The following is a 24,395-nucleotide window of genomic DNA, read 5'->3' on the forward strand; positions in this document are numbered from 1 at the left end:
GTATCAATTTCTATAAAAATTCTGAGAAAATTTTTCATCAATCATGCCCTTCAGCCCCCTCGCAGGGAGAGAAGGGAGCGCCCCCGAAACATGTCCGAGGTTGACCGGCGACCGTACTGCCCCGGCGGAAAACATCGGCGTGTCGGTGCCGCCGATGCGTGCCCACCCAGCAAGATGGCTCCTCTACGGGGCGACACTCGGTGTTTGATGTGAAGTTATTTACACACCAGGGAATCTCGCGCCGCGCTCTCTCAAGAGCCGTGTATGCACAGCAGCCGTGTCGCCGCGTCGACGCGTCGCGGTGCCGCCGCGCGTGTTTCATAGTGGTAGCGCCGATTTTCACCGCGGTCGGTTGTCGCGGGTGGTCGCGCGTCAAATCGCGGGTGCTGGCGTAAACGTCACACGTCGCGACGTCAAACGCCGTGCCGTGTCGCACCGAGCCGCGCCGAGTGGACCGGAGCGGAGCCAAGAAAGACGTATACGCGGTGACGCCGCGAGGAGGAGCGAGGCGTCCCTGGGTCCAGCTGACGAAAACGACGACGACGAGGAAGTAACAACGACGGGAACGACCACGCACCCGCACGGTCGGGCTCCAGTGACGACGGAACGACGAAGCGCCTCTCCTCCTCTCCCGAGGAGACAACCCCGGTGCGCTTTCCCCTCACTACTCAGGTAATCTGTCCGGGTACTTTGCACCCGGTAAAACGCGACAACGACGGCGATGACGAAAATGACGGCAGTCAGTAAGTGGCGACGAGCGTCTTCTGCCTCGTTGTTTCCCTTCTTCTCGGAGAAGAGATGGGGGAGAGTCGTCGTCCGACTGCAGTTGTGCATATCGATCTCAGAACTCGCTCACTGGGAAGTTCACCGCTGAAGGTCTTTAGAATGACGGTGAGAAGGGTCACGCTCGTTGTCTCTTCATTCGCACCCTCTTAGCTATTCGCACTCTCCCCCTCGCGAATCACCCCGAAGCCGGGATTAGTTAGAATACCGTACGCGCGTGAGTGAGACGTGGTGCTCGTTGCGTTTTCCGCACTCGTTCTTTCTCTTCCTTTTCGTCTCCCCTTTCCCCTGGGTGCCGGAATCGTGCGCCTGTTTCACGTGGGATTGAAACTTCTTAGCTGAACTTCTCGCACTCTTCTCACTTCATTTTTCTGCTTTTTCTCTTCGGGTTAAGGAGAGATTGAGAGATGGAAAGAAGAAGGAATGAAAACTGTGCGAGAGATTCAGCAGAAATGGAGCAGACCTGGAGTTTCCAAGACGGAAAATTTTTTCCTCGAATTTGAGTAATATTTTAGGGAGGGTGAAAAGAAAATTTCAGGGAATCTTTAGGGGAGGAAAATATGAAGATCTGTTCTTTTTTTAAGAATTGATAATACATTAATTTTTAATGTTTAATATAAATAGTTATAGACCGACTCACCAATTTTTTTCGCATTATGCTTTCTCTCTCTCTCCTTCTCTCTCCCTCTCTCTCTCCCTCTCTCTCCCTCTTTCTGGTTGTACTTTCTATCAGTTTTTACTCTTCCTCTCTCCTCCCTCGCAGAGAAGGAGAATACACTTGTCACATTACAGAATGTAGAAAGTGTAACATGGTACAATTGAAAGAGAGAGAGAGAGAGAGAGAGAGAGAGAGAAAGAGAGAGAGACGAGCAAATATCATCCATTAGATCTCTGATCACTCGCACCCCGATTGCACTCTCTGCACCCTAACGCCGAGAGTGCACTTTCGCTCCATTCTCCAAACCCGGGGAAGGTGTGGGAAAGTACAGGTACGGAAGACGGGAGCCGGCTAACGCACGCGGACGACGTGTTCCGCGGACGCGGAAGAGTGGTACTTCCTTCCTCTCGAGCGAGCGAGACGATGGTGCGCCGTAATCCAAAGAGGAGTGCGACATCGAATATCTCGGGATACCTCGCGTGTCGCGATCGAATCTTTGAAGGCGAAAAATTCCGGCGAGTTCCGTCGATCGCGGATTATTTGTCACTATCGATTGGCAGGTGAGAAAGAGAGAGAGAGAGAGAGAGAAAGAAAGAGAGAGACAAGAGCTCGGACTCTTGCGGCTCACACTCAGTGGACACTCCGGGCACTCGCTCACAATTGCAACACCCGTGTTGTCATGTTGTCGATGCTTATTGATGCAATTAGCGCGAGGCGCAGCTATTGTGAATGGCTCTTTCAGCGTGATGTGTGACTCACTGTTGTATTTTAAGAGATACACAAGACACAGCGTAAATCCGAGACTGTATGCTTAAGTAATCGCTATACGATTGATTACGAAAGATAACCGATAGAGCAACCTCTCTTAATTTACATGTGAGTTGAATTTATTGCAGATTAAACGAGAAAGACAATTTATAAGGAAATTCTTTGAATTTGTAGGTAAATTTAAAAGGGTATATTAAAGTAGGTGCTATTGTGGTATGGATTGTGTGAAGGACAATTCGACAAAGGACTTTTTAAAGAACAATGAGTAAAATGGACTGATTTTGGCAAATAAAAATGGTATAAATTTTTAAAAATATTTTTCTTTTTGAAATGCTAAATTTGATTCTGATTTTTTAAGACAGAAATTTATTTACTCAGAAAAGTGTCAAAATCAGCAAACAAAACTATTAAATGTACTAAAAACCTATTATGAGAACTATATGTGTTCTAACGAAAGTATAAAGCTGTAGTAAAATTATATTTAATAAAATAATATTAAATGAAAATCAACGATATGTGAATGATACAAATTAACAAGTGAAAAAGGCCTTGATTATAGCAAATCTTGGTATTAAAACAAATTTCTTTTGCACAAATCTTACTATTTCCAGTAATAAAATATTAAGATAGTAAAATATTATTAATTAAAGTTAATTTAATTAATTTTAGAATTAGATTCAGCAGCAAAAAGATACATAAAAGACATACTGTGTTAATTTAGTCCGAAAGATTAAATCAGTCTATTTTATCTATCGTCTTTTGTTTGAGAAAGTCTATATGAATATAGATAGAATATAGATAGTTATCTCATGGCTTTTAGTTTTGAAAGGGTTTACACTTTTAACAGTATTCTGCGTCAAGATTTTATCACTAGCCTAACAAAAAATATAACAATAGTATTTTAAACTTCTTCAACTTTAATCTACATAATCTGTCTTAGATTTATTCTAGAAATTTTTTTTTTAGTTTTATTCTTTATTTTTATTTAAATTATATTACTATTATATACTATTGTATACTAAATTATTGTTATGGATTGTGAGAGACAATTGGCAAAGGAATTCTCTAAATTGTGCGATGATAATTTTTAAATGATATATAAAGTAGTTGCTACGCGCAGATTATGGAAGATGATTGGCAAGGGAGCTCTCTAAATTTGTATGAAAGTCTGAGGCGTCATGCTAAAGTTGTTACTATAGTTTATGAAATACGATTGACAAGGAAACTCTCTAAAGCGAGCTTGCACTAATATGGAAAATTAGATTCTGATAAATTGAGTTCATTTTCACATATGATATATCTTACCATCTAGTAAATAGAAAATGTCATTGACATCAGGCTTATTAATGGATAGTTTTTGAGCTGTCAAAGTTTTTCCTTTATTAAAAGTGTAAACTCGTTTTCTATGATATACAGTATCGTCCAATTGTTGTTATTTTATAGCTTTTACACAGCATCAATCTTATTTTGTATTTACCATTCATGAAATCAAACAAGTTAATTATTTGATAAATAACATAAGTAAAAAAATCTACCTTTTGAAGAATTGAAAAAGAATTCTAGTTTTTACAACTGCAATACTAAAAATAATTAAAAATATGTAAAAGATGCTTTATTATTTCATTAAATGAGTTGAAAACATTTAGGTTTTAAAACTTATTTTTTAAAAGAAAAATTTACTTTTGAAAATTTTAATTTGTGTTTGTAAAACAAACACATTTTCGTACATATAAAACAGAGTTTTTTAATTGGGTAATTCTGCAAATGTAATGAGAGACTTATTTAAGAATGTTGTAAAATAAAGAATTGTATCTTAAGAAGGATATTTTAATAAAAAATTACAATACAACTTTGTTTAAAAATATACATTATGTTATATAAAAGAAAACATCCATAACATTAAATATTTTAGTACTGAAATGATTTATTATTGAGTGTATTTTCATAGTTTAATGCGGAATTGGAAAATCTTATATTTTTCAGATAGAGTCCAATAAAAACTGAATTTTTGAGGAAAAAGCCTGCAAATCTTTTCTATTAAAAGTTTTCTAGTAAAAATTTTTATAAACATTGAAAACTTTTATATATTGTGCTTTGCACTGTTTGAATTTAATTGGCAAAGATATTTTTTTAAAGAAAAATATTAGAGACTTAACAACAAACACTTTAGAAATCCAAAAATATTACAGCAATTATCATTGCACAGAGGCTAAAAATTAAGATAAGAATGGAAATCTTAGTTATCTGATGAAATAAGATAAAATAATCAATTAGACATAGCATAAGATGTTCAATGATAAACAGATTTATATTGGTAATACATAAAATTTTGACAAAAATTGATTTCTATTATTTGTCAAAGGATTCATTAGAAGATCGATTATATTGAAAGAATGTTCACGAACTTAATCGAAGTATAGAGGATTTTCACAATAGTGTTCCTTTACCACGTCGTTCTCCTGGATGACGCTGGGAGTAACATCGAAGTAATCATTTTTTTGCCTATATAGTGCCTTTTAAATTAATTGAAAAATGGCAGGATATAAAATGTGATGCACGTGTTTTGAAGGATTTTCAGAACATATCGAAGCTTTACTAGTTGTACACTATAAAGCACAAGTTTTACACGTCTGATGGATTATAGCTGAAGAACTTGTCCATTATTGAATCTGATGTGTACGACTTTTGTTCACCAGGGTGACAATCATGTAACTTTTTCCTTAGAACAGAAATGTGAAAGGTGAAATTTTTTGTTATTAAAACTAGTTATCCTTAAGAAAAAAGTTACATGATTGCTACCCAAATTATGAGCTATACCGGCCAAAAGTGTATCACCTTTAGGTTTTTTAGCATAACATTTAAGTTAAAGTAAATCAAATGAATTCAACATATTACAATAAATATCTAGTATTAGATATATTTTGTATACGATGAGGTTTGACAAAACATTTATTACGAAATGTTAAATCTATTTGATTTATTTAAATAAAAATTATACTCAAAAAATATAAAGGCGATATACTTTTAGTCGATACTGTACACTATCGCTCAAAATTGTTTACATTTTATCTTCCTTAATTAAATAATGGGAATTTTAAAGAGGCGTAAATTTCAATATTTTTTTATAATCTTCTAGATGTTGGGTAATAATATAATCTTGATTGTTAAAAAAGTTGTATTTTATATATGTATAATATAAAGAAAATAATAGCAAAATTTTTAACGTAATTAGGTATAAAAAAAGATACATATAAACCTTAGAATGGGCACTTTTGAGTGATAGTATACGTTATGTTTGAAAACAAATTTATTTTACCAGGATTCAATATTCCGCACCATTTAATTAGTACGCGATTTTTTATGCGTAAGTTTTTTAAGACACTGTTGTCAAGTTGTATAATTTTTCCTCAATTTTGGATTTTGTTAGCATGATGGAAGGCTAAAAAGAAAATTTTAGGAGGAGAAAAATATACAGATGTATAATATTTTTAAGAAATTGTATTGATTTATAATACGTTAATTTTTATTGTATTTATTACAAAAATTTATAACTTGACAACACTGGTCTGTGATAGTGTAGTTAGTAAATTGCGATTTATAAAAAATTATCTATTTGGCAATTCTCTAAATGTGTGTGTTTGATTTTGTTTCAGATACACAGTGCCATTCCAAAGAACCATTGCTCACAGCTGTGCTAAACTGTAAACGCTATGCTTAACGATAGATAGTGTTTTAAGGCTCTGTGTTATTTATATATTTAAACGACGTAACGCTATTAATCGCGTCTCTCTCTACCGTAAGAGCTTTACGCTAGAGTAGAGATAATTGTACGAGAAATTGGATGGGAAGAAATCAGCCGCGTTTGTACATAAAGCCTGAGATTATTCATTAATGCGAGCAAGCAAATTGTGATTCAAATCAACTTAGCGATGTTACCAAAGGGAGATTGAACCAATTTTCTACGCAAAGCTCTAGATTTGAAGGAAGTAGATAGAATATGACCAAAGGTGTAAAGACAAATCTGCGCTGGTAGCGAATTTTCTCTGGTGAGAACCTCGCTATGTCTTGAGCAACGTGATTTAGAGAAGGAGGAAGAAATAAAGGTTTATTTTGACATTTACTACGAGCGGTATACCATCGCGTGCTAAACATGGCGAGGAAAAGTGACAATGCGAAGAGCATCAATATCGCGGTGGTTGGGCTTTCCGGCACAGAGAAGGATAAAGGACAGGTCGGCGTCGGCAAGTCATGCCTGTGCAATCGCTTCATGCGCTCCATGAGCGATGACTACAACGTGGAGCATATCTCGGTGTTGTCACAGGTACTTGCATTTTCTGCACTCAGAGAAAGGGACATGATGATGACAACTGTATAGTTTTAATTCTCATAATCATTCACCTTTAGCTACGATAACTATGAAATAGTTTACCCAATTACATGGAAAAAACATTAGTATTAAGTTAAAATTAAAATATTTTATTTAGTAGAAGTATGCAAGTTAAGCATTTACGAAGTTGAATTAAATATTCCAGATTTACATCACATGCTAATTTAAACGTAATAAAATATTTTTAATAACATTCCAAATTTTTTTAAATAAACGAGTAAATTAATAAATGTAAGAGTTTTAGAAAATAATCACAGAAAATTATGTGCTAAATAAAAATTTACAATATATATTAGACAATAAGTAAGCAGGTATTGTTGATAAATGCACAGATATCTATGAGCGACCTTTTCAATCTCCATTATTTATTGTGTAAATTTGTATTCTACTAGATATACATCTTACAAATTACAATTGTTCAAAATAATGTTATTACAAAAGTATAATAAAGCAATTTTAAATTTTGTTCTTAATTCTATCATGATAGAGACCTAAATGTTGAAACAAATTTATGAAGACGATTGTCTGTTGCACAAATTGTTTAATAGATAATATATAAAATATATATGATTTAACGATAGTGTTGATATCATTGTTGATATCACATTGCAATTTTTTACCATATAAAATATTTGCGCCATGACAGTATAACGATATTGTTGCTAAAAATAGAAAAACGGTAGAAAAATTTGGAAATCGATAAACGAGAATGCATGAGAATTGGCGCGCGCTGATACAAAATTGGTCGCGTAGGAAGTAATCAAAATAGGCGATTGATTCGAGATAGAATCATCAAAGATTCGAAATTCTTGAACTATTCGAATTCGAATCGAACTCGGATCGAATCCATTGTGATTATTTTTAAAGAACTTAACACAATCATATATATATATATATATATATATATATATATATCATGTATATATATATATATTTTTTTTAACAAAATATAATATTTTTATTTTAATATATTATAGTAGCTGTCTAAAGAGTACAATATATGATTATTTTGATAATAATAATTTAGAAATTATATTTATATTATTTATAATTCTCAATTTAAAGACATTGCTATTTCCTATCAAAGATATTTTTTCTTTTCAACTTAAAAATTATTATTGAATAAGTATGAATATATTTTTCTTCATGAAAGTGTATGCAGTTTTTTCTGTAAAAGTTATGTCTATTTAACACTATATAATTTCATTTTAGTACCTAACATTTCAAAGATAAAAATATTCTTAAAACAAAATAATTAAAATTAAAATTAAAATATTCTTAAAAAATTCTTTTTTCTATGTGAATGCACAATAACTTTATATTTATAAAACACGATAATGAAATATTTTATTACAGTCTGACTTCAGCGGACGTGTTGTAAACAATGACCACTTTTTGTACTGGGGTGAAGTGATGAAAACGGCAGAGGACGGGACGGAGTTTCAGTTTCAAGTTATAGAGCACACGGAATTTATAGACGACGCGTCTTTTCAGCCCTTTAAGGGTGGCAAAATGGAACCGTATGCAAAGAGATGTGCCGCCACGAAAATCACAAGTGCGGAAAAGCTTATGTACATCTGTAAGAATCAATTAGGCATAGAGAAAGAGTACGAGCAAAAAGTTCTACCGGACGGTAAATTAAACATTGATGGATTTCTGTGCGTGTTCGACGTGAGTCTCGTGCCAAACAGAGCAATAGAAAAGCAAGTTGAGATTGTGGCAAATATCTTGAATAATTTGATGAAGACGAAGAAGCCGATAGTGCTGGTAACGACCAAAAATGACGACGCGAACGAGCAGTTTGTCAAGGAGGCCGAGAAACTGATAATGCGCAAGGAGTACAAGGGATCGATCTTGATTATCGAGACCTCGGCGCACGAGAACATCAACGTAGACTTGGCGTTCATGATTCTGGGACAGTTAATCGACAAGACGAAGATGCGCAGCAAGGTAGTACCGTTTGCCGAGGCAGCCAGAGGCAGAAAGGAGCTCTTGGACGCGTCAACGGAATCGTTGCAGAGATTAATCCGGATACATGTGACCGATTATCGCGCCTTATGGTCACAGGCCTCGAAGAAACTTTCACAGCTGAAAGAGTTCACCATGTTTGTCGAGTTATTTGGTATTGAAGCGACGCAGAGATTATTTAGAAGGCATATCAAGAAACTGAAAGATGAGCAGATAGCGAAAAAAATACAAGGCTACCTGGATATGTTACCGGATATACTTCACGAGATCTGTCCTGATGTATCGAATTTAATTAACGAGTAAGTTTTGTGCAAATAATAGATTGTATGTGCGCGCGCGCGTCTGTGTGTGTGTGTGTGTGTGTGTGTGTGTGTGTGTGTGTGTGTGTGTGTGTGTGTGTGTGTGTGTGTGTGTGTGTGTGTGTGTGTGTGTGTGTGTGTGTGTGTGTGTGTGTGTGTGAATCTCTTACAAGTCGATTGCTGAAATGTCGCCCTTTGCAGAGAATGGTCGGCAGTGCAACAATACATAAAGACTCATCCCGACTTTGATCAGTATTTCTACGAATGTCCCGAAGACATACCGTGGATTGATTGTGATTTTGGGGAGAATAACGGTACAAAAATTCCGTACGACGTGCTGGAAACTCCCGAGGCGGAAACTGTATTTAAAAATCATATAAACGCTTTGCAGCAAGAGCAACGGCGACTAGAGTAAGTTATTTTGCAGGACTAAATTTAGTTCGCTTTAATAATTAGTTTTATTGCGAATTCATATAAATTCTTTATATACATTCAAAACTGACAATAAAACTGATAATATCTATTAAGCAGGATTGGAAATTATTTTATAAAAGTAATTAGTTATAGTTATATTTCGAAAAAATAACGAGAGTCATTACTTTTCTGTTACTTTTTTATAGTGTTTGTGTATTGCTATTTTTGTTAATTCAAGAATCTTGTATTTTTAATATTGCTATAAATTATTTTATTTATTATACGAAACATGTTATTATATGCTGCATTTTGTATATAATAAATCAACAGCTAATTGAATGAATAAACAGTTATTTTATATTAATAATTCAAAATTAAAATACATTTAATATATTAACTGAATGAATTTATAATAAATTTTTTATATACTTAAAATATATATTATCAAAATTATGGGATCAATATTTTTTAGCTACAAAATTTACCAAATTAAAACTTTATGATAAAATTATTGTAAACTATGGAGCTTGTTTTAAAGAATAAAGTTTTAACTTTAATATGAGTTATTTACGAAGATTTATTACTGTATTTTGCTGAACGCAAACTAAATATTGACAAATAAGTTTAAAATATATAATGTATATAAAAAAATTATATAAGTATATAAAATATATAAAAGTAACATATAAAACTACTAAATTAACTACTAGTTACCAAAAAATGTAACTAAATTATAGTTAGAAAAAAAAGAAGTTAAGTTACAATTACTGAAAAAAGTAACTAATTGAAACTTGATTACAAGTAACGAGTTACTTCCCAACTCTGCTAATTAGTAATGAATTTATAGTATTTTATTTGGTAGTTTAGAAATATTCTAATTCATGTTCAATTCATAAATGCTTTGCTTTATTCTGGGTGGTGTTTCTTTGTGCAGACTTCCGAAAAGGTAATTTCTGCATTTTTTTAACTCGCTTTTTTACTTAAAATATAATATGTATTTGAATTGAAATTATTCCATGATATTTATTATGTACTAACATTATGTCACAGCATAAGCTTATGTATTATGTAGATTCAAGATATTTGTGGCCTTTAATCAATATTTGTCAACATTTAATAAATCAATTTTTTTATAATGCATGTGATATACAAAAATAGTTTGGAAAATGTTTAAAATATCTTTATTAGAGTCATATTAATATTGCAATAATTTACTAATTTCTATTCTAAATATAACAAGCTTTGGCGATAATAAAATATTAACAAATGGCTAAACACGTTATAATTATTTAATATTGTGTCTTTTACATGTTCAATTACTATTTGTTTTTGTTTATCTTTATAATTAATTTTTGTTAGGTGGAAGAAACAATTTAAGCAATTGTTGGAGGAAACTGGCTACGTTACGCCTGGGAAACATTTGTCTGAAGTTAGAGTTTTATTTATGGGAAGAGAATGTTTCGAGGAACTTTCACATCATGATTGTCAAGAAATTTATGATCAGCATCAGAAGGAAATTATTGAAAAGGCAAAACACAATTTTCAAGTAAGAAATTTGTCATAACTGCATTGTTGTATTGTGTTATTTAAGGAAAACATGCACTTAATATAGTATTATAATACATTATAGGAACTATTGTTGGAACACGCCGATCTATTTTATCACTTCAAAAGTATAGCTCCATCTGGAACTATTACGCAGGATGATATAAAAGAAATTACAGACGCATTATTGGATGATTTTAGGTATGTAATATGCTAAGTGTACTATATTTAAAATAAATTCTTAATTTTTTAACTATAATTTTATATATATAAATATTGTTATTGTATAATGCAATTTTATTAATTTTTATATTATTTCTTATTAATTTTTATTTCTAGATACAAAGCGTTAGATAGATTAGATCAAGATAGAAAATTAATGTTATTTCAACATTTGGGATTTGTACATTGTCCTATACGGGAGCACTGCCCCGCTTATCCAAATTGCATGGACGCACTTATAGAAAGAATACTCGGAACAAAAGCTCACAGGTAAGAAATTAATATTATGTCTTAGGTCAGGTTATATAATATAGAATTATTTTATAACACAACTCTGAAAACGTTCTAACAGACCTTCCTCATGGAATCACAGTAGCCAGTGGCAGTTAACATCGGACAACAATCAGTTAAATTTAGTTATACTTGGAAGTAACGGGCTAAGCGAAGAGTTTGCTCGTGAAATAAGGGCACAAACCGACGACGACGAAGTGGAAATAGATTGTCAACTATACACTCTCGGATATCGCATCATAGATGGTGATGTCGGGCTTCCGCACAATTCCTTCACTACCTCCGATTTCATGCCACATGGTAAACATCGTTGCAGTAAATTCTGCGGTAATCGCTGCGATAAATCCTGATTGCAAAGAACTATACTTTAAATAATAGTACTATTTACATACAATGACAAGTGTCTTTCTCATTTTAGGATCTTTTTGTATCTATTCAAATGAAGATTCATTCGAGTACATTCGATCTTCTTTAGAGAAAACCTTGTTATCAAATCTAGAACAAGAGGATAGACTACCATTTCAAGGTTTACCCATTGTAATAATGTTTATACCAGAACCCAGTATTGATGAAATGGAGGCTATGAAACTCAGAGAAGAGGGACAAAATCTCGCTGACAGGTATATTAATCACATACACGGAGAAAAATTAATATCAAATCAATTATTTATCTAATATAAACAAAAATATTAAATTTTCTTTAAAAAATTGAATAGTCTTAACATAGATATGTAACTTGCCTAGAAATAAGTTTTATTAAGAAAACTATATTTATCTTTATCTAATAATAATTTTTATGAATTGACAAAAAAATATTAGAAAATAACAATATGTTTAAATCAAGAGTTAGATTTTTAAAATACTGTGATTATCAAAACAATCATTATACTTTTTAGATGGCTATTATAGTATTAAAGTAAAAATATATTTTGGTAAAATTTAACATTATCGAACTCTTTAAAAATTTTTTTATTAATAATTGTTGATTTGATTCTTTTTCTGTATATTTTTATCACACAAATTAAACTTTGTCGAATTTATAATAACTTTATCAATTTCGTAGTTTGCAGTGTCCGTTTATCGATGTTTGCATTGACGATCTGGAGCAGGAGAAACATAAAAGATTTCCGACTTCACTGGTAAAGGATGCGTTGCAGCAACTGATACAATCCATAAATCATAGAGCGGGTTTTTTAAACATATATCAAAGTGTTATCGAATGTCTGGAGCCTGACATTAGGTAGATTATCAATTGTGACGCTTGCATTTAATTAGTTAATTCGTAGTCGTGTACTTTACTTAGCATTTGATTTTAGGATAATAATGTGTATGTTCTGTGGCGATCCTTACTCGGTTGAAAACGTTCTCGGTCCTTTACTCAATCATCAGTGTTGCTTTCTCAGTGGTGACAGATCTATAGTTTTGGAAACGTTTTTGGGAGAATGTAAACGCCGAGTTGAAGTTATTATCTCGAGTTTTCATGGAGCTAATGCGTTTAGAGACGAGTTAGTGCACGGTTTTATACTCGTGTATTCCACGAAAAGGAAAGCCTCTCTCGCGACTCTAAAGTATGTATACATAGGCCTGTTCTTCGTCGCTGCACTACTGCACTGGTGCAATAAGTTAGAATAAGACAAATATATTTTTTCTTATTCTAACTTATTGCACCAGTACAGCAGTGCAGCTACCAAGAACAAACCTCTAATAATATTTTATTTTGCATATATTTTTATTGCACGGTTTTCTTTTATTCTGCAGTGCCTTTTCCACCAACATACCAAATCTGCCGATACAAATAATGGCTGTGACCGATACTGGTGGTGCAAATGCTTTCTTCAGTAACGACTTGAGTCATCTACTTATCACGGAGGGAAACGCGATTGCAGATAAATTGGAGGCGCATTTTATGACGTCCGCATCCAGTTGTCAACAAAAAAGTGAGAAACTCAAGTTTATTTGGTTTTCATTTTGAGATCAAAGCAAACCCAATTTTTTAACGAATCATGTCTTATTTAGCCGCGTTTTACACACCCTTCTTCAAAACGGTGTGGGAGAAAAAACCAGAGATTGAGCAGGCGTTTAACATGGAGGAGCCAGGGAATTTGAATGACAGCGGAGAGGGCACCCTGGAGTATTCGGCTTTACATCCGATGCCACCACCGCGACACGAGAGCTATCATCTTCAGACACCGGATGATGGGTAACTATTCTAGAAGCGGCTCTCTAGCAATCAAGCTGACAGATCTGTTAACATCTGAATTTGTTTGTGACCCAAAGTCTAATGTGAAGCAGTATGTCTGTAACTTTTAGAAGCGGTTCCGAGTCGTACGAACAGTTGACACCCGACGGTGATTTAGGTGACACTGGTTTGACGGAACAATTCGCTGATCACAGAGCTACGCCGAGCGATGACAGTGACATTTACAGCCAGGTTGACTTCTATCGGGAGGAAAGAGAAAGAGATTTAATGAAAAATGAAGACATTACAAATAAACTGTCTGGTCAGTAAAACAGACGAAACAATCGAGCGATTTAAAAAAATTCGCGATTGGTCAAAATGTAAATTTTTTTTTCTTTGTATAGGGTGGGTAAAGGACACATTCATGCATCAAGACGGAGTTACCAACAGTTATTCGCACAGAGCCTTTACGACGGGTCGACGATACATCTCCCAACCTAAGCCACGGCCTAAGGGCAACAGTCAGACCCTGAAGCAGCCTGGGAAGATCAATCTGAAGGACTTTTCCAATGTAACGGATGTGATAGCTAGGATGACGATCGGTGAAAAAGACGAACACGGCTCGAAATTGATGGGTCACGCTCCTCTCGCTACTCCGGAACTGGTGGACCTCGGCTCTGAGTACGCGCAGGTGAAGGACGTCGTTCCGAACATGTATTCGGCCTACGATGGCGATTATATGTACGCCTTGGTACAAGATTCCATTAGCAACAATAAGTCCAAAATGCGTCACCGACGTGAAAAGGGACAGCCATGTAAGATCTCTTTTTTTCTTAAAGATCTTGAAATGCTAAGTTTGCATAAAAATTATTTGCAATAATTGTTATCATAATCTCACAGCGTACAGCGATTCTGATTCGGAGTGGAGCTCTTTGGAGAGACAAAGGGCGACGGATGTTCTGGGCAAGGGGAATAAGAAGCCCTCGACTCACAAACGAATACGCAAGAAACGCACGGCGATACCAGTTGCGACGCCAAAAGTGCCGTCACTGGGCAGCATGGGTAGTGGGGACGGTATTGTCGGGCTGAACTATAATATAAAAGACGATAAAAATTGGCGTGTTGATCCCGCGGAAAGAGGTAAATTTTTTTCTTAAAAAAAAAATTTTTTTTTAAATCTTTTTTACAAGCGTATACGATTACAAGTTCTTATGAATATTACGTGTGAATGGCGATATTTAGCGAAATATCTCCGTCTTTTCAGTATCTAGCGAAACGCCCGATTCTTCCGAATCGAGCGATCCGGAACACACGTCGAGGTCCAGATCGAAACAATATAAATACGCCGCGGCTAGTTTGCGGAAAAGATTTTCCGGAAATTCTCTGCAACAGCAATACTTGCAACATCCGTTTAATATGAAACACATGACGCAGGAGATGTTCAGCGCCTCCTGTAAGTAACGTGGTGAATTTTAATTTGATAAGGATATTTATTGTTATAACTTATAAGACGTTTTGTCAGATATAATTTACTTACATAATTTATAATAATTATAATTAATGCAGAGAATTTTCTAATATGATTTGAATTATTTAATCTAAAGTCTAGTTCAGTAATTTAACAATCTGCATACGCATGTATAAAGAATATTACGTTTTGAATATTAATTTTAAGTATTAAGAATATTACTTAAATCGAGGCTTCTTAACAGTAGCTTTGATTATCTTTTTTTTTCATCAAATATAATATCTGTTAATACATTTTTGCATTAAGTTGCCATGTATATGCTTTCGTTAACTTGCATGAAACTTGTTATTTTAGCTAAACAAAGGGGTGAAAATACGTTTGGCATTCCAGATGACGAATCAAGTCTAGATGTCTCTTCGCCTCGTGAAATTAATTCTCCTAGTGTAAGTTTTTAGAGCATATAAGACGAATGTTGACGTGGCGCAATGTAATTAACTTGCTTTGTCTCATTCTTTTCAGTTTGGTATATTGAATAAGTCAAAGGACAGCGACAAGCTAACCAGGAAGAAAGACAAACAAAAGGCAAAGGAGGACGAAAAGTTGGAAAAAAGAAGGCAAAAAGAGGAGAAGCTCAAGAAGCACGCAGAGAAGGAGAAGGAGAGGGAAAAGAAGAAACAAGAGAAAATAAAACAGACGAAAGGTCCGGGAGGAACACCGATCTCGGGTCAATCGCACCAACCTTTGATCGAAGATTTCGCACAAAGTGACACGAATCGAATACCTTTGTTTCTCGAGAAGTGCGTGCGATTTATCGAGGACGAGGGATTGGACTCGGAAGGGATATACAGAGTGCCCGGTAACCGTGCACACGTGGAATTGCTTTTCCAAAAGTTCGAAGAAGGTATATTTATTTAAAAATTTATGATTTTGATTGTTTTTTTAATTTACTTTTTTTCTTGAAAGAGCCAATTTTATGTTCCACATAAATTTTGTGAACGTGTAATGTGGATCCTTCTTTTTTTTCTAATGTATAGATGGTAACGTCGACATACATTCGTTGGATATTCCTGTAAATGCTGTCGCTACAGCCCTGAAAGATTTCTTTTCCAAGAGATTACCACCGCTCATCGACAAAGAACGCATGAGCGAACTGGAAGATATATCAGGTAAGTTGAATTTCAATCATAAAAATTTCGCTTTTGTATTTCTTTTAAAAACCTGTAGATATCGTTAAACTTTTATTACAATTATACTAAAACATTGAAAAGCAAAGTATTTTTTAAAATCTGTTATACTTATATCAGGTGCACGAGGTATTAGCAAACCTATGTCGGCTACTTGTATGAACATGGAAGGTTAGTACTTTTAGATTTTAATAGTTGCGTGATTTTCTTCAAATTAAGATTAAATCTCAATACTTGGAACAATCTTGCAGATCGAAGTGGGAGACTGTTAGCCTTGCGTTTGATGCTCAACAAGTTAAATCCAGTGAACTTCGACGTTCTCAAATTTATTTTCCAGCACTTTGTGAAGTAAGTAAAGATTATGAAGATATAGAGCTGTGTTCGGAAAATGTACTATCGTATTATTCTATTTTCTATTTCCTACTTCTATTAGCCGAAAACAAAGATAGAATGACGCATAGTGTCGATATATAATTTTGCAACTAAATTTTTCATGGTTACACTTTAATCGTATCTTCTTATTCTTTGTGACATATAATTTAAATTTATACGTCTTCAGAGTTGCGGAGAATTGTAAACTCAACAGTATGGACAGCAAAAACTTGGCGATTTGTTGGTGGCCTACGTTACTACCAATCGAGTTCAACGACCTCGGTAGATTCGAAGCTATGAGGCCGTACTTGGAGGACGTAGTTCAGACAATGATCGATCAATATCCTTTCCTGTTCTGCGGTGAGGATGCCGTTGTAATGGTGTAGTGACGAAATGCATTATCCGGCCATGCAGTGTATGGTAGGTCTCAGCGTCTGTGCGACATAACTGCAGTACTTCTTGTGACAACAACGGTAATGGAAGCGGCGTGTCTGAAGGCTGAGACCTCGCGATAGCGCGCCTGTTTCACAAAGTGATTTGATATAATTTTTTAATACGTTGTCGATACAAATATTGCGATACAGGCATTTGGTCTCAACATGTAATTTGTATTAATACTAAACTTCGCTCTTTGGCGCATTCGTAAGATATAACTGATACAAGTTCCACGTAGACGCAACGTGGACGAGTAAAGTCTCTATTTTTAAGTTTAATTATTCGCGTTTGTTTCATTTCACGGAGTGTGCGACAAACAGGAGAGATTTCCCCTTGTGTGGAATTCGATCAATCAAATGGTCCTAAGATGATAACGATTGTCCGTGTGGCGGGGATCAGATAATAATGCAAGCATAATAAGAGTCAATCCATGTGTCATAACAGTATGCATGTATCATGTTGGATGTATCCAGAGCGATGTATTTATTGATATTGATATTAGAGATGTATGACTCGATATTTGATAATAGCGATATTAGCTTTACATAGTTAAGAAAGTAAGATCGATGTTGCTTTTTTTATTCGCTTTTTTTCGCTCCGTCTTTCCGTTCTCTTTCTTCGTGTCTTCTTGTCCACATTGCCAAGAACGAAAGTGCTGAGCGCAAAGTGACGTCATTAATGTAGTCTCGTTAAAGAGACTGTTATTAGTATTTAAAAGAGGGCATGTCCAGCCCTCACATTTACGAAAGATACGAAACTTATATAAAACGAGATTTATCGTCGAATTATATATATATCTTACATAGCAACGATATCAAAAATGCATTTTTAGCCAGCATTTTTAGCCAATTTTCTTTTTTAGCCAATGCACAAATAAGTCGCCCCTCAGGTATATTTACATTTGCATTTTATCGGTGTAGATTATTGTGCAAGAGTTTTTAAATAATCTATCGTATTATCAGGGGCTGAGCAAACTCAAACGATGATACAATTCGTATATTCATTCCGTCTGAAAAAGAGTAAAGTAAAAATGAAAAAAAAGGAAGAAACACGAAAAACGTTACATGTAATTGCACAATGTCTTGACAAATAACGATAACGTGCGTTATGCGAAAAAGAAAACGATAGGATAGAGATAAAAAGGGAAAGAATGTTTTGACAAGAGTCTCGTATATGCAACATACACACAGCAGACACATAAAGGTGGAATCGAAATAACTTAAGAAATACTTAGAGCTACGAACATGGATATTAAGATTTCTTAAAGCGGATATGTACATAGAAATCTAATTTAAGATACATGAAGTTCGTAAGATATGAGAAATGCTAAATTTATAGTGACTTTTTTGAGAGTAAAAAAAGTTTGTTTTATGCAAGGAGCTGATTTTATCGTTTGTATCTTCGCAAAAAAAAAGAAAAAAGGCGCAGCGAAAATATTTATTAGCACGCAACCTTTGCACATAAGAGATTTAAGAGATCGTTGATTCAATTAAAGTAAACAGAATTATATTATGTAACTTTTTACATTGGATCGGAAACACGCATTCGGTTTTTTTTTTAGCTGTTCGTTTTTCAAATTCGAATCCGCGCATCCAGAGGGTCATTTTTAATAAGTGTGCCATAACTTAAACTCGATATTAATGATCGTAATGACAAATGTCCTTGCCTTTCGGCGGCTCAACATTCGAAAGTAAGCATGTCATTTATAAGCGCTTGACCGCGCACGAACGTTCGCGGACGCATTGCCGAGAGATACTTAAATATCGCCTCTGAATGTTGGAGCCATTATGAATAAGGGAAGATAAAAAAAGAAAGCGACAACGGTACATAGACGCATACCCACGCGCACACACGTACACTTTTGTAATTCAAGGATTAATCACAAACATTCCCGTAAGAAACGTCGATGTTACTTTATAATCTCGCGAGAGACGCGTTTTAATTAAACTGAGTCCGTAATTTCAGGAGTAAAATTTATAAGTAAAATTTTGAGAGTTTTGTAAAAGACAGAAAGATAGGGAAAAAATGGAGAGATCTCTCTTGTTATTTGACATGGACTCAGGAAAACGCGCATTTCGCGAAAATAGCTGCTCTGTATTTGTAAGAAAAATTGTTGTAATGATATTTCTATAATCGATGCGTCGCAGAAACGCACGCGGCGGAAAGAAGAAAGAAGGAACAGATCGTACATTCCCATTTAGTCATAAAAAAGGAGAAAAAGATTTTATACATTCATACGTATGTAATTGTATAATGTTCTTAAAGTAGCTAGGGAAGGACGTCCGTGTTTCACGTGTGGAATCTCAAACGTCGAAAGACGACCGTCGACGACGTCGATGAGCGAAGTAGCGCGTGTCATTGGCGCAGTTTGAAACGCTTGCTTGGGAGATATTTCGATATTCTTGTTACCTTTGTCTACTTTACATGTTGTCCATTTTACATATGTCAAATGGATAATTGTTAAAGCACTTAAGACATTTTCTCATAAGATTACTTGCAATAACTTTTTCGTTGTTTAAAGAGTTAGATCAGTGTAATTGTCTACAAGTAGAAGTATTTTCTACTTTTTTTTTTTTATAGAAAAACGTGAGTTAAAAGAAAATCATATACGATTGAACACTCAAATTTTCTTATGTTCGGTGACGTAATCGTTTTTTGCAAAATTTACTCGAAAAATTTTTAGAGAATATATTATTAAAATTTTAAGAGAATATAGCATATTCTCTTAAAGAGAATATAGCATAAGAGAAAAGTATATTTTTAAATAAAAATGTACTTTAATATTGTAAGTAAATTACAAGTAAATTATTTTCATTATATTTAATATAATAAAATTATATTGAAATTTTTTTTATAGCTTCTTGTAGCTTTGTCTGAATACTTTTGTTAGAAAATGTATTAAAATATTTGTCTAAGAGTATTAAACGTTTAGATCGCATATATTGCTATGTATGTGTAATATGCCCGGGCGTTCCATGATCACATAAAAATACTTTTTTCAAATTTTAATACAAACTGCACTAAAATAATCTAAAAATTATATGCTATTTTTTATTAAAAATTGTAATTTTTATCTTCTACACTGATCTAACCTTTTACAAGTTGTGCACATGCAGTTAAATATTCATGAAATGTTCATTAAATCTTAAAATATAATATTCCATAATAAAATATAATAAACGAATATTCCGGTATAGCCTAAAATATTTCGCTATTTAGTGGAACTGTATCTTTTGTACATAAAGTAGCATTACATAAATATTATAATTTTCCATTTAATAATATTAATAACATAACAATTAAAACATTATTGAATAAAAAAAATATATATATAAAATTTCAAATACGTCACGTTTTTACAGAGAAATAGAACGATTGAACTTTTTTATTAAGAGTATTGAAGCAATTTGTCTAAAAGTTTATAATGAACATATTGTCGATTTTAATTTTTAATAAAAACACGAAATGTGAGTTAATAGAAGAAATACGCAAAGAATTATAAATTTACAAAAAAGTAGACGAGATCTCTAAACAAAATCTCCAAAAAAAAGAGAAAAAATTTGCGTCAATTATATAAAAAAAATATTGTATATACATTTCAAATTGATCAAAAACAAATATTACGTTATTACAACATTACAATTAACCAAGTTTACACAAGTTTTAAAATATAAAAATATTTTATTCTGCACAAAAAAATTTTAATATAGTTTTAATTAAAAAATACAACAAAATTTCATGCCATTATGTTCATATACAATTTTAAATTTCATAAAACAACCTTAAAGTATTAAACAACCTGAAATGTTTAACGGTGAAAACTGTTATTATATACTGTTTATAAGATGAAATAAAAAGCATAACGAAATCTTTCTTACTGATTTAAACGTTTCATTAACATTTGATCGTTTTATGAATATTTTTATATTATTTTATATATATGGAATATTGGGAATACAAACAGAACATTTTATGAATATTTAGCGCTATCTAAGTTTCTCAGTGTTAGTGCCAATAGATCGTTTTTGCTTGTTATTAAAACGTTATTAAAACTCTTTCTAACATCGAGGTTTTAATCTACGAAAAATACTGTAATTTTTATTCTTGTAATACCGCGATTTTTTTATCTGGAATTTGCTGTTAATTCGATCATCAACAAATCTATCTTGTGTGTGTTTTGTATAGTACTTTTCAATCAATAGCTTGCGATTTCTTATAATAACTATCGTTTATTCAGACACTTAGCACGAGCTATATGACTATACTGCGACAATTGAAAAGAGAGTGCAAAAGTAGCCTGACCCATCTTGAAAAAAAAAATTCAATATTGACAGAGAAAATTATTAAATTTAAAATTGCATTTATTTGCGTACTCTTTTATCAATTCAAACAAACTATTCTCTCAGATTTCTATTTTAAAGGCAAATACACTTTCCTTCAGATCTCAAACTAGTTATTTTAAGTATATAAAATATTGAGTATTTTTTAATGATAATTTGTAATATTGAGTATTTTTTAATGATAATTTATAAATAATGTATTAAATATGTAATCTATTGAAGTATTCAGATGAATATTTTTAACTTTTTCACATATTTTGTGACAAAATCTTATTAGTTTTTGTCATTTAATCTAGAAATCTGAAATTCATTATTTTGACGGGTTGTTCTAGTGTTATTCTTAATAAATTAAAAGTGAGTTACAGACTACTTTTGCACCCGAATTTTCCGTTTGCAATCTGTCACATCCAAAATGTAACAATTAAGCAATAGCAAAGAAACGAATATAATGATTATAAATATTCAAAGAAATACTCGACAACAGACACGTGTAACGATCGTGAATTCCACGTTTTTCGCGTAGCGTCAGCATCATTAACATTAACATTTTCATCATCAATATCAACATCAACATCAATATCGTCATCGTCAATATCAACATCAGCATCATCGTGTTGTCATCATCCCTAGACACGTCCATCCATCGAGCGTCTTATTTCTCGCGAAGCCTAAGGAGAAGGAAACAAAAATCATTTTTCTATGATACGTCCGTTAAGATTTCCGCTTATCCTTTCTCGCTGTCCGACGCCACTGTCCGAAACATCTCGGCTGGTCTTTCCTCCTCTCGTGTCGAGTTTAATAACAGATCCTTAAATTATCGTAGCCTGTGATAAGACGTAGGCGAAAACGGACCCCTTGTTTTCCCTTTATTTATAGCATTGCGGTTTGATGTACGAGTGTATTATAGTTGTACAGTTGCATCGGGATGATGCGTGTTATAAGCCCTCCCGCTTTCTTTGGGTTTTTGCACATCGCGTTGCCTCTTATTCCCTTTCTTCTTCATTTTCTTTTTTTTTCTCACGTCTGTCTTTCTGTATCGCTCGTCATCGTTCTTCGTGAGCTTCACCCGTCCTCGAAAAATCTCGTTTGTTATCCGTAGTCTCAAAATACTGTACGAACACCTCCGAATCTACGGGCAATGATTTTGTGAAGAAATGTAAGAAACGCGCTTCTCGATTGTGCTGGGATCGTCTATTCAATACAGCGACCGAACTTTCGTTTAATTAATAAATAAGACATAAGATCTCTTTCTCGCGAACACAGATCAAAGTATTCACATGCTGATTTCTTTCGGCACGCTAACTAATATAGCTGTATTTTTGCGATATTTTATATTTCGACACAAAATGCAAACATTATATATTTGACATGATACATTTTTGTATTCTTTTTACGAGAAGTTATATATAATTTTATATTTGAATTATTTTATCGAGTTTTACGGGGAATTCCCTTTTTCATCTCTCCTATGCGGGACCTACATTTCTTCATAGGAATGTAAGTGGAACCGGCGATGTGTGAGTGTTTGAAGCGTGAACTTGAGAGAATTAATACTTTTGAGATTTGATAGCGTTAGCGATAACCGCGTTAACCGCGAACTAATAATGAGACTCACGTCGATGAGAGAAAACAAGTTGATAAGTAAAATAAGTCAATCCCTTTTTCTAATCAGTAGGAAAGCGATCGAGATCAGATCTACGGTTTTATAAGAATCTTTGATAAATATTGAATCGAGGATAGCTGATAATTAAAATAATAATAATAATAATAGTAATAATATTTAATAGCCGTTTGTATCGAAGGTGGCTAACGAATATTGACCAAGATAGGATTGCTAATTTCTACTTCGCTGAATCTCTTCAACCGCCTTCAGTTTCGCGCACTGACGATTTTTCGGCACTTCTTTCTCCTTTCCCTTTTCTTTCTCACTTCTCACTTCATTTTTTTTATCTTTTATTAGTATTATTTTGAGACTATAATTTTACTATATGGTATTACAATTTTTCTTTGCTACTTTATATAAAAATTCATTCACACAATTAAAATCTTTTTTATATTTTGACATCAGTGTTTCATTTCTTGGAACTTTATTTGTTGCACAGTGTTAAAATAGCTTAACCCTTTTTAATGTAGAAAAATTATTGAATATCATTTACATGTCAAAACTTTAACAATAGAAAAACAACGAAATTTTAATTAGCACTTGGATGAAAATTTATTCACAGTAGCATTCCGTTTAATATTAAGAAGTATATATTTATTTCATTTTTCCCATACGTGCAGTTAAATAGAACAGATCTTATCGTGGTTCAACCTAAGCAAATTTTCGACAAATACATGTGAGAAACGATGGAGTACAAGGAGTGCCATGTCGCAGTGTCGCTCGCAAAGTATTGAAGCCGAAACCCGCGTCCGACATCGCTGAAAGATTTATAACCGATTTCTCGATTTCGGGAAACTTATCGCAAGCGTGATATCTCCCCTTCTCTCTCCCTTTCCCTTCTCGCTCTATTCCTCCCCTGCCCGTCCTCGTTTCTTTCCCTCATGAATGCGTTTCCACCTTTCCTAAATTACGCGTTTATAAATGTCGTCATTTATATACATGTAACGATTTTTGTAAATAATCGGTATACATATATAAATATAATTATATATATATATATATATAAATATAAATAAATATATATATAAATTATATATATATGAAACACGCAACGTGTAAATGGACGGAACCTGTCTTCGTTGTATCGATAGTCTTATATCAGACTTGTATATGAACGGAGGGACTTTTGATTATTAAAAGTTTCCTAGAGTAAAAAAATGCATTTTTTTCTCTCCTCTCTCTCTCTCTCTTTCTCTTGCTCTCCTCTTATAATATATAACCATATTGCTTTTATATTACAAATTGATAAGTGCATTGAAAGAATCATTTGTTAAAATAAAAAATAATTATTTGATTTAAAAATATTTATATACTCTTAACTAAATGTTTATTCGAAACAAATTAATACATTTTGATAACTAAAAAATAATTTTTAAATTAAAACAATATTTGCTTGCCAAAAGAGATTTATAATAATTA

At 33.5% G+C, this 24,395-nt stretch overlaps 1 protein-coding gene across 9 annotated transcripts; it reads left to right on the forward strand.

Annotated features, from left to right (window-relative positions):
• The first annotated feature begins 72 nt into the window (after positions 1 to 72).
• LOC105828602 (rho GTPase-activating protein 190) lies at positions 73 to 24,126 on the forward strand. Of its 9 annotated transcripts, none has more exons than XM_012667026.3 (24): positions 78 to 672; positions 5,863 to 6,530; positions 7,953 to 8,863; positions 9,065 to 9,274; positions 10,212 to 10,223; positions 10,637 to 10,823; positions 10,908 to 11,023; positions 11,162 to 11,314; positions 11,397 to 11,662; positions 11,754 to 11,955; positions 12,399 to 12,575; positions 12,652 to 12,903; positions 13,094 to 13,272; positions 13,352 to 13,535; positions 13,628 to 13,836; positions 13,919 to 14,329; positions 14,415 to 14,654; positions 14,779 to 14,967; positions 15,373 to 15,425; positions 15,502 to 15,883; positions 16,017 to 16,148; positions 16,287 to 16,337; positions 16,418 to 16,514; positions 16,726 to 16,924. In XM_012667026.3, exons 2-24 carry the CDS (start codon positions 6,360 to 6,362, stop codon positions 16,922 to 16,924), a joined length of 4,983 nt encoding a protein of 1,660 aa, XP_012522480.1. In that variant the 5' UTR covers positions 78 to 672; positions 5,863 to 6,359. The 9 variants fall into 9 exon arrangements, with proteins under 9 accessions (XP_012522483.1, XP_012522480.1, XP_012522478.1 ...); XM_012667024.3 differs by having other exon boundaries at positions 11,418 to 11,662; positions 15,337 to 15,425; XM_012667023.3 differs by having other exon boundaries at positions 79 to 672; positions 13,646 to 13,836; positions 15,337 to 15,425.
• Positions 24,127 to 24,395: the final 269 nt, after the last annotated feature.

Source organism: Monomorium pharaonis, chromosome 3, assembly GCF_013373865.1.
Source record: "Monomorium pharaonis isolate MP-MQ-018 chromosome 3, ASM1337386v2, whole genome shotgun sequence".
NCBI classification, from domain to species: domain Eukaryota; kingdom Metazoa; phylum Arthropoda; class Insecta; order Hymenoptera; family Formicidae; genus Monomorium; species Monomorium pharaonis.

Coding starts and splice junctions, on each gene's coding strand:
- LOC105828602 (XM_012667020.3), top strand. CDS start 6,360: ATGGCGAGGAAAAGTGACAATGCGAAGAGCATCAATATCGCGGTGGTT. Junction 10,824..10,907: donor AGGCAAAACACAATTTTCAA/GTAAGAAATTTG, acceptor AATACATTATAG/GAACTATTGTTGGAACACGC. Junction 13,837..13,918: donor CATTACAAATAAACTGTCTG/GTCAGTAAAACA, acceptor TTCTTTGTATAG/GGTGGGTAAAGGACACATTC.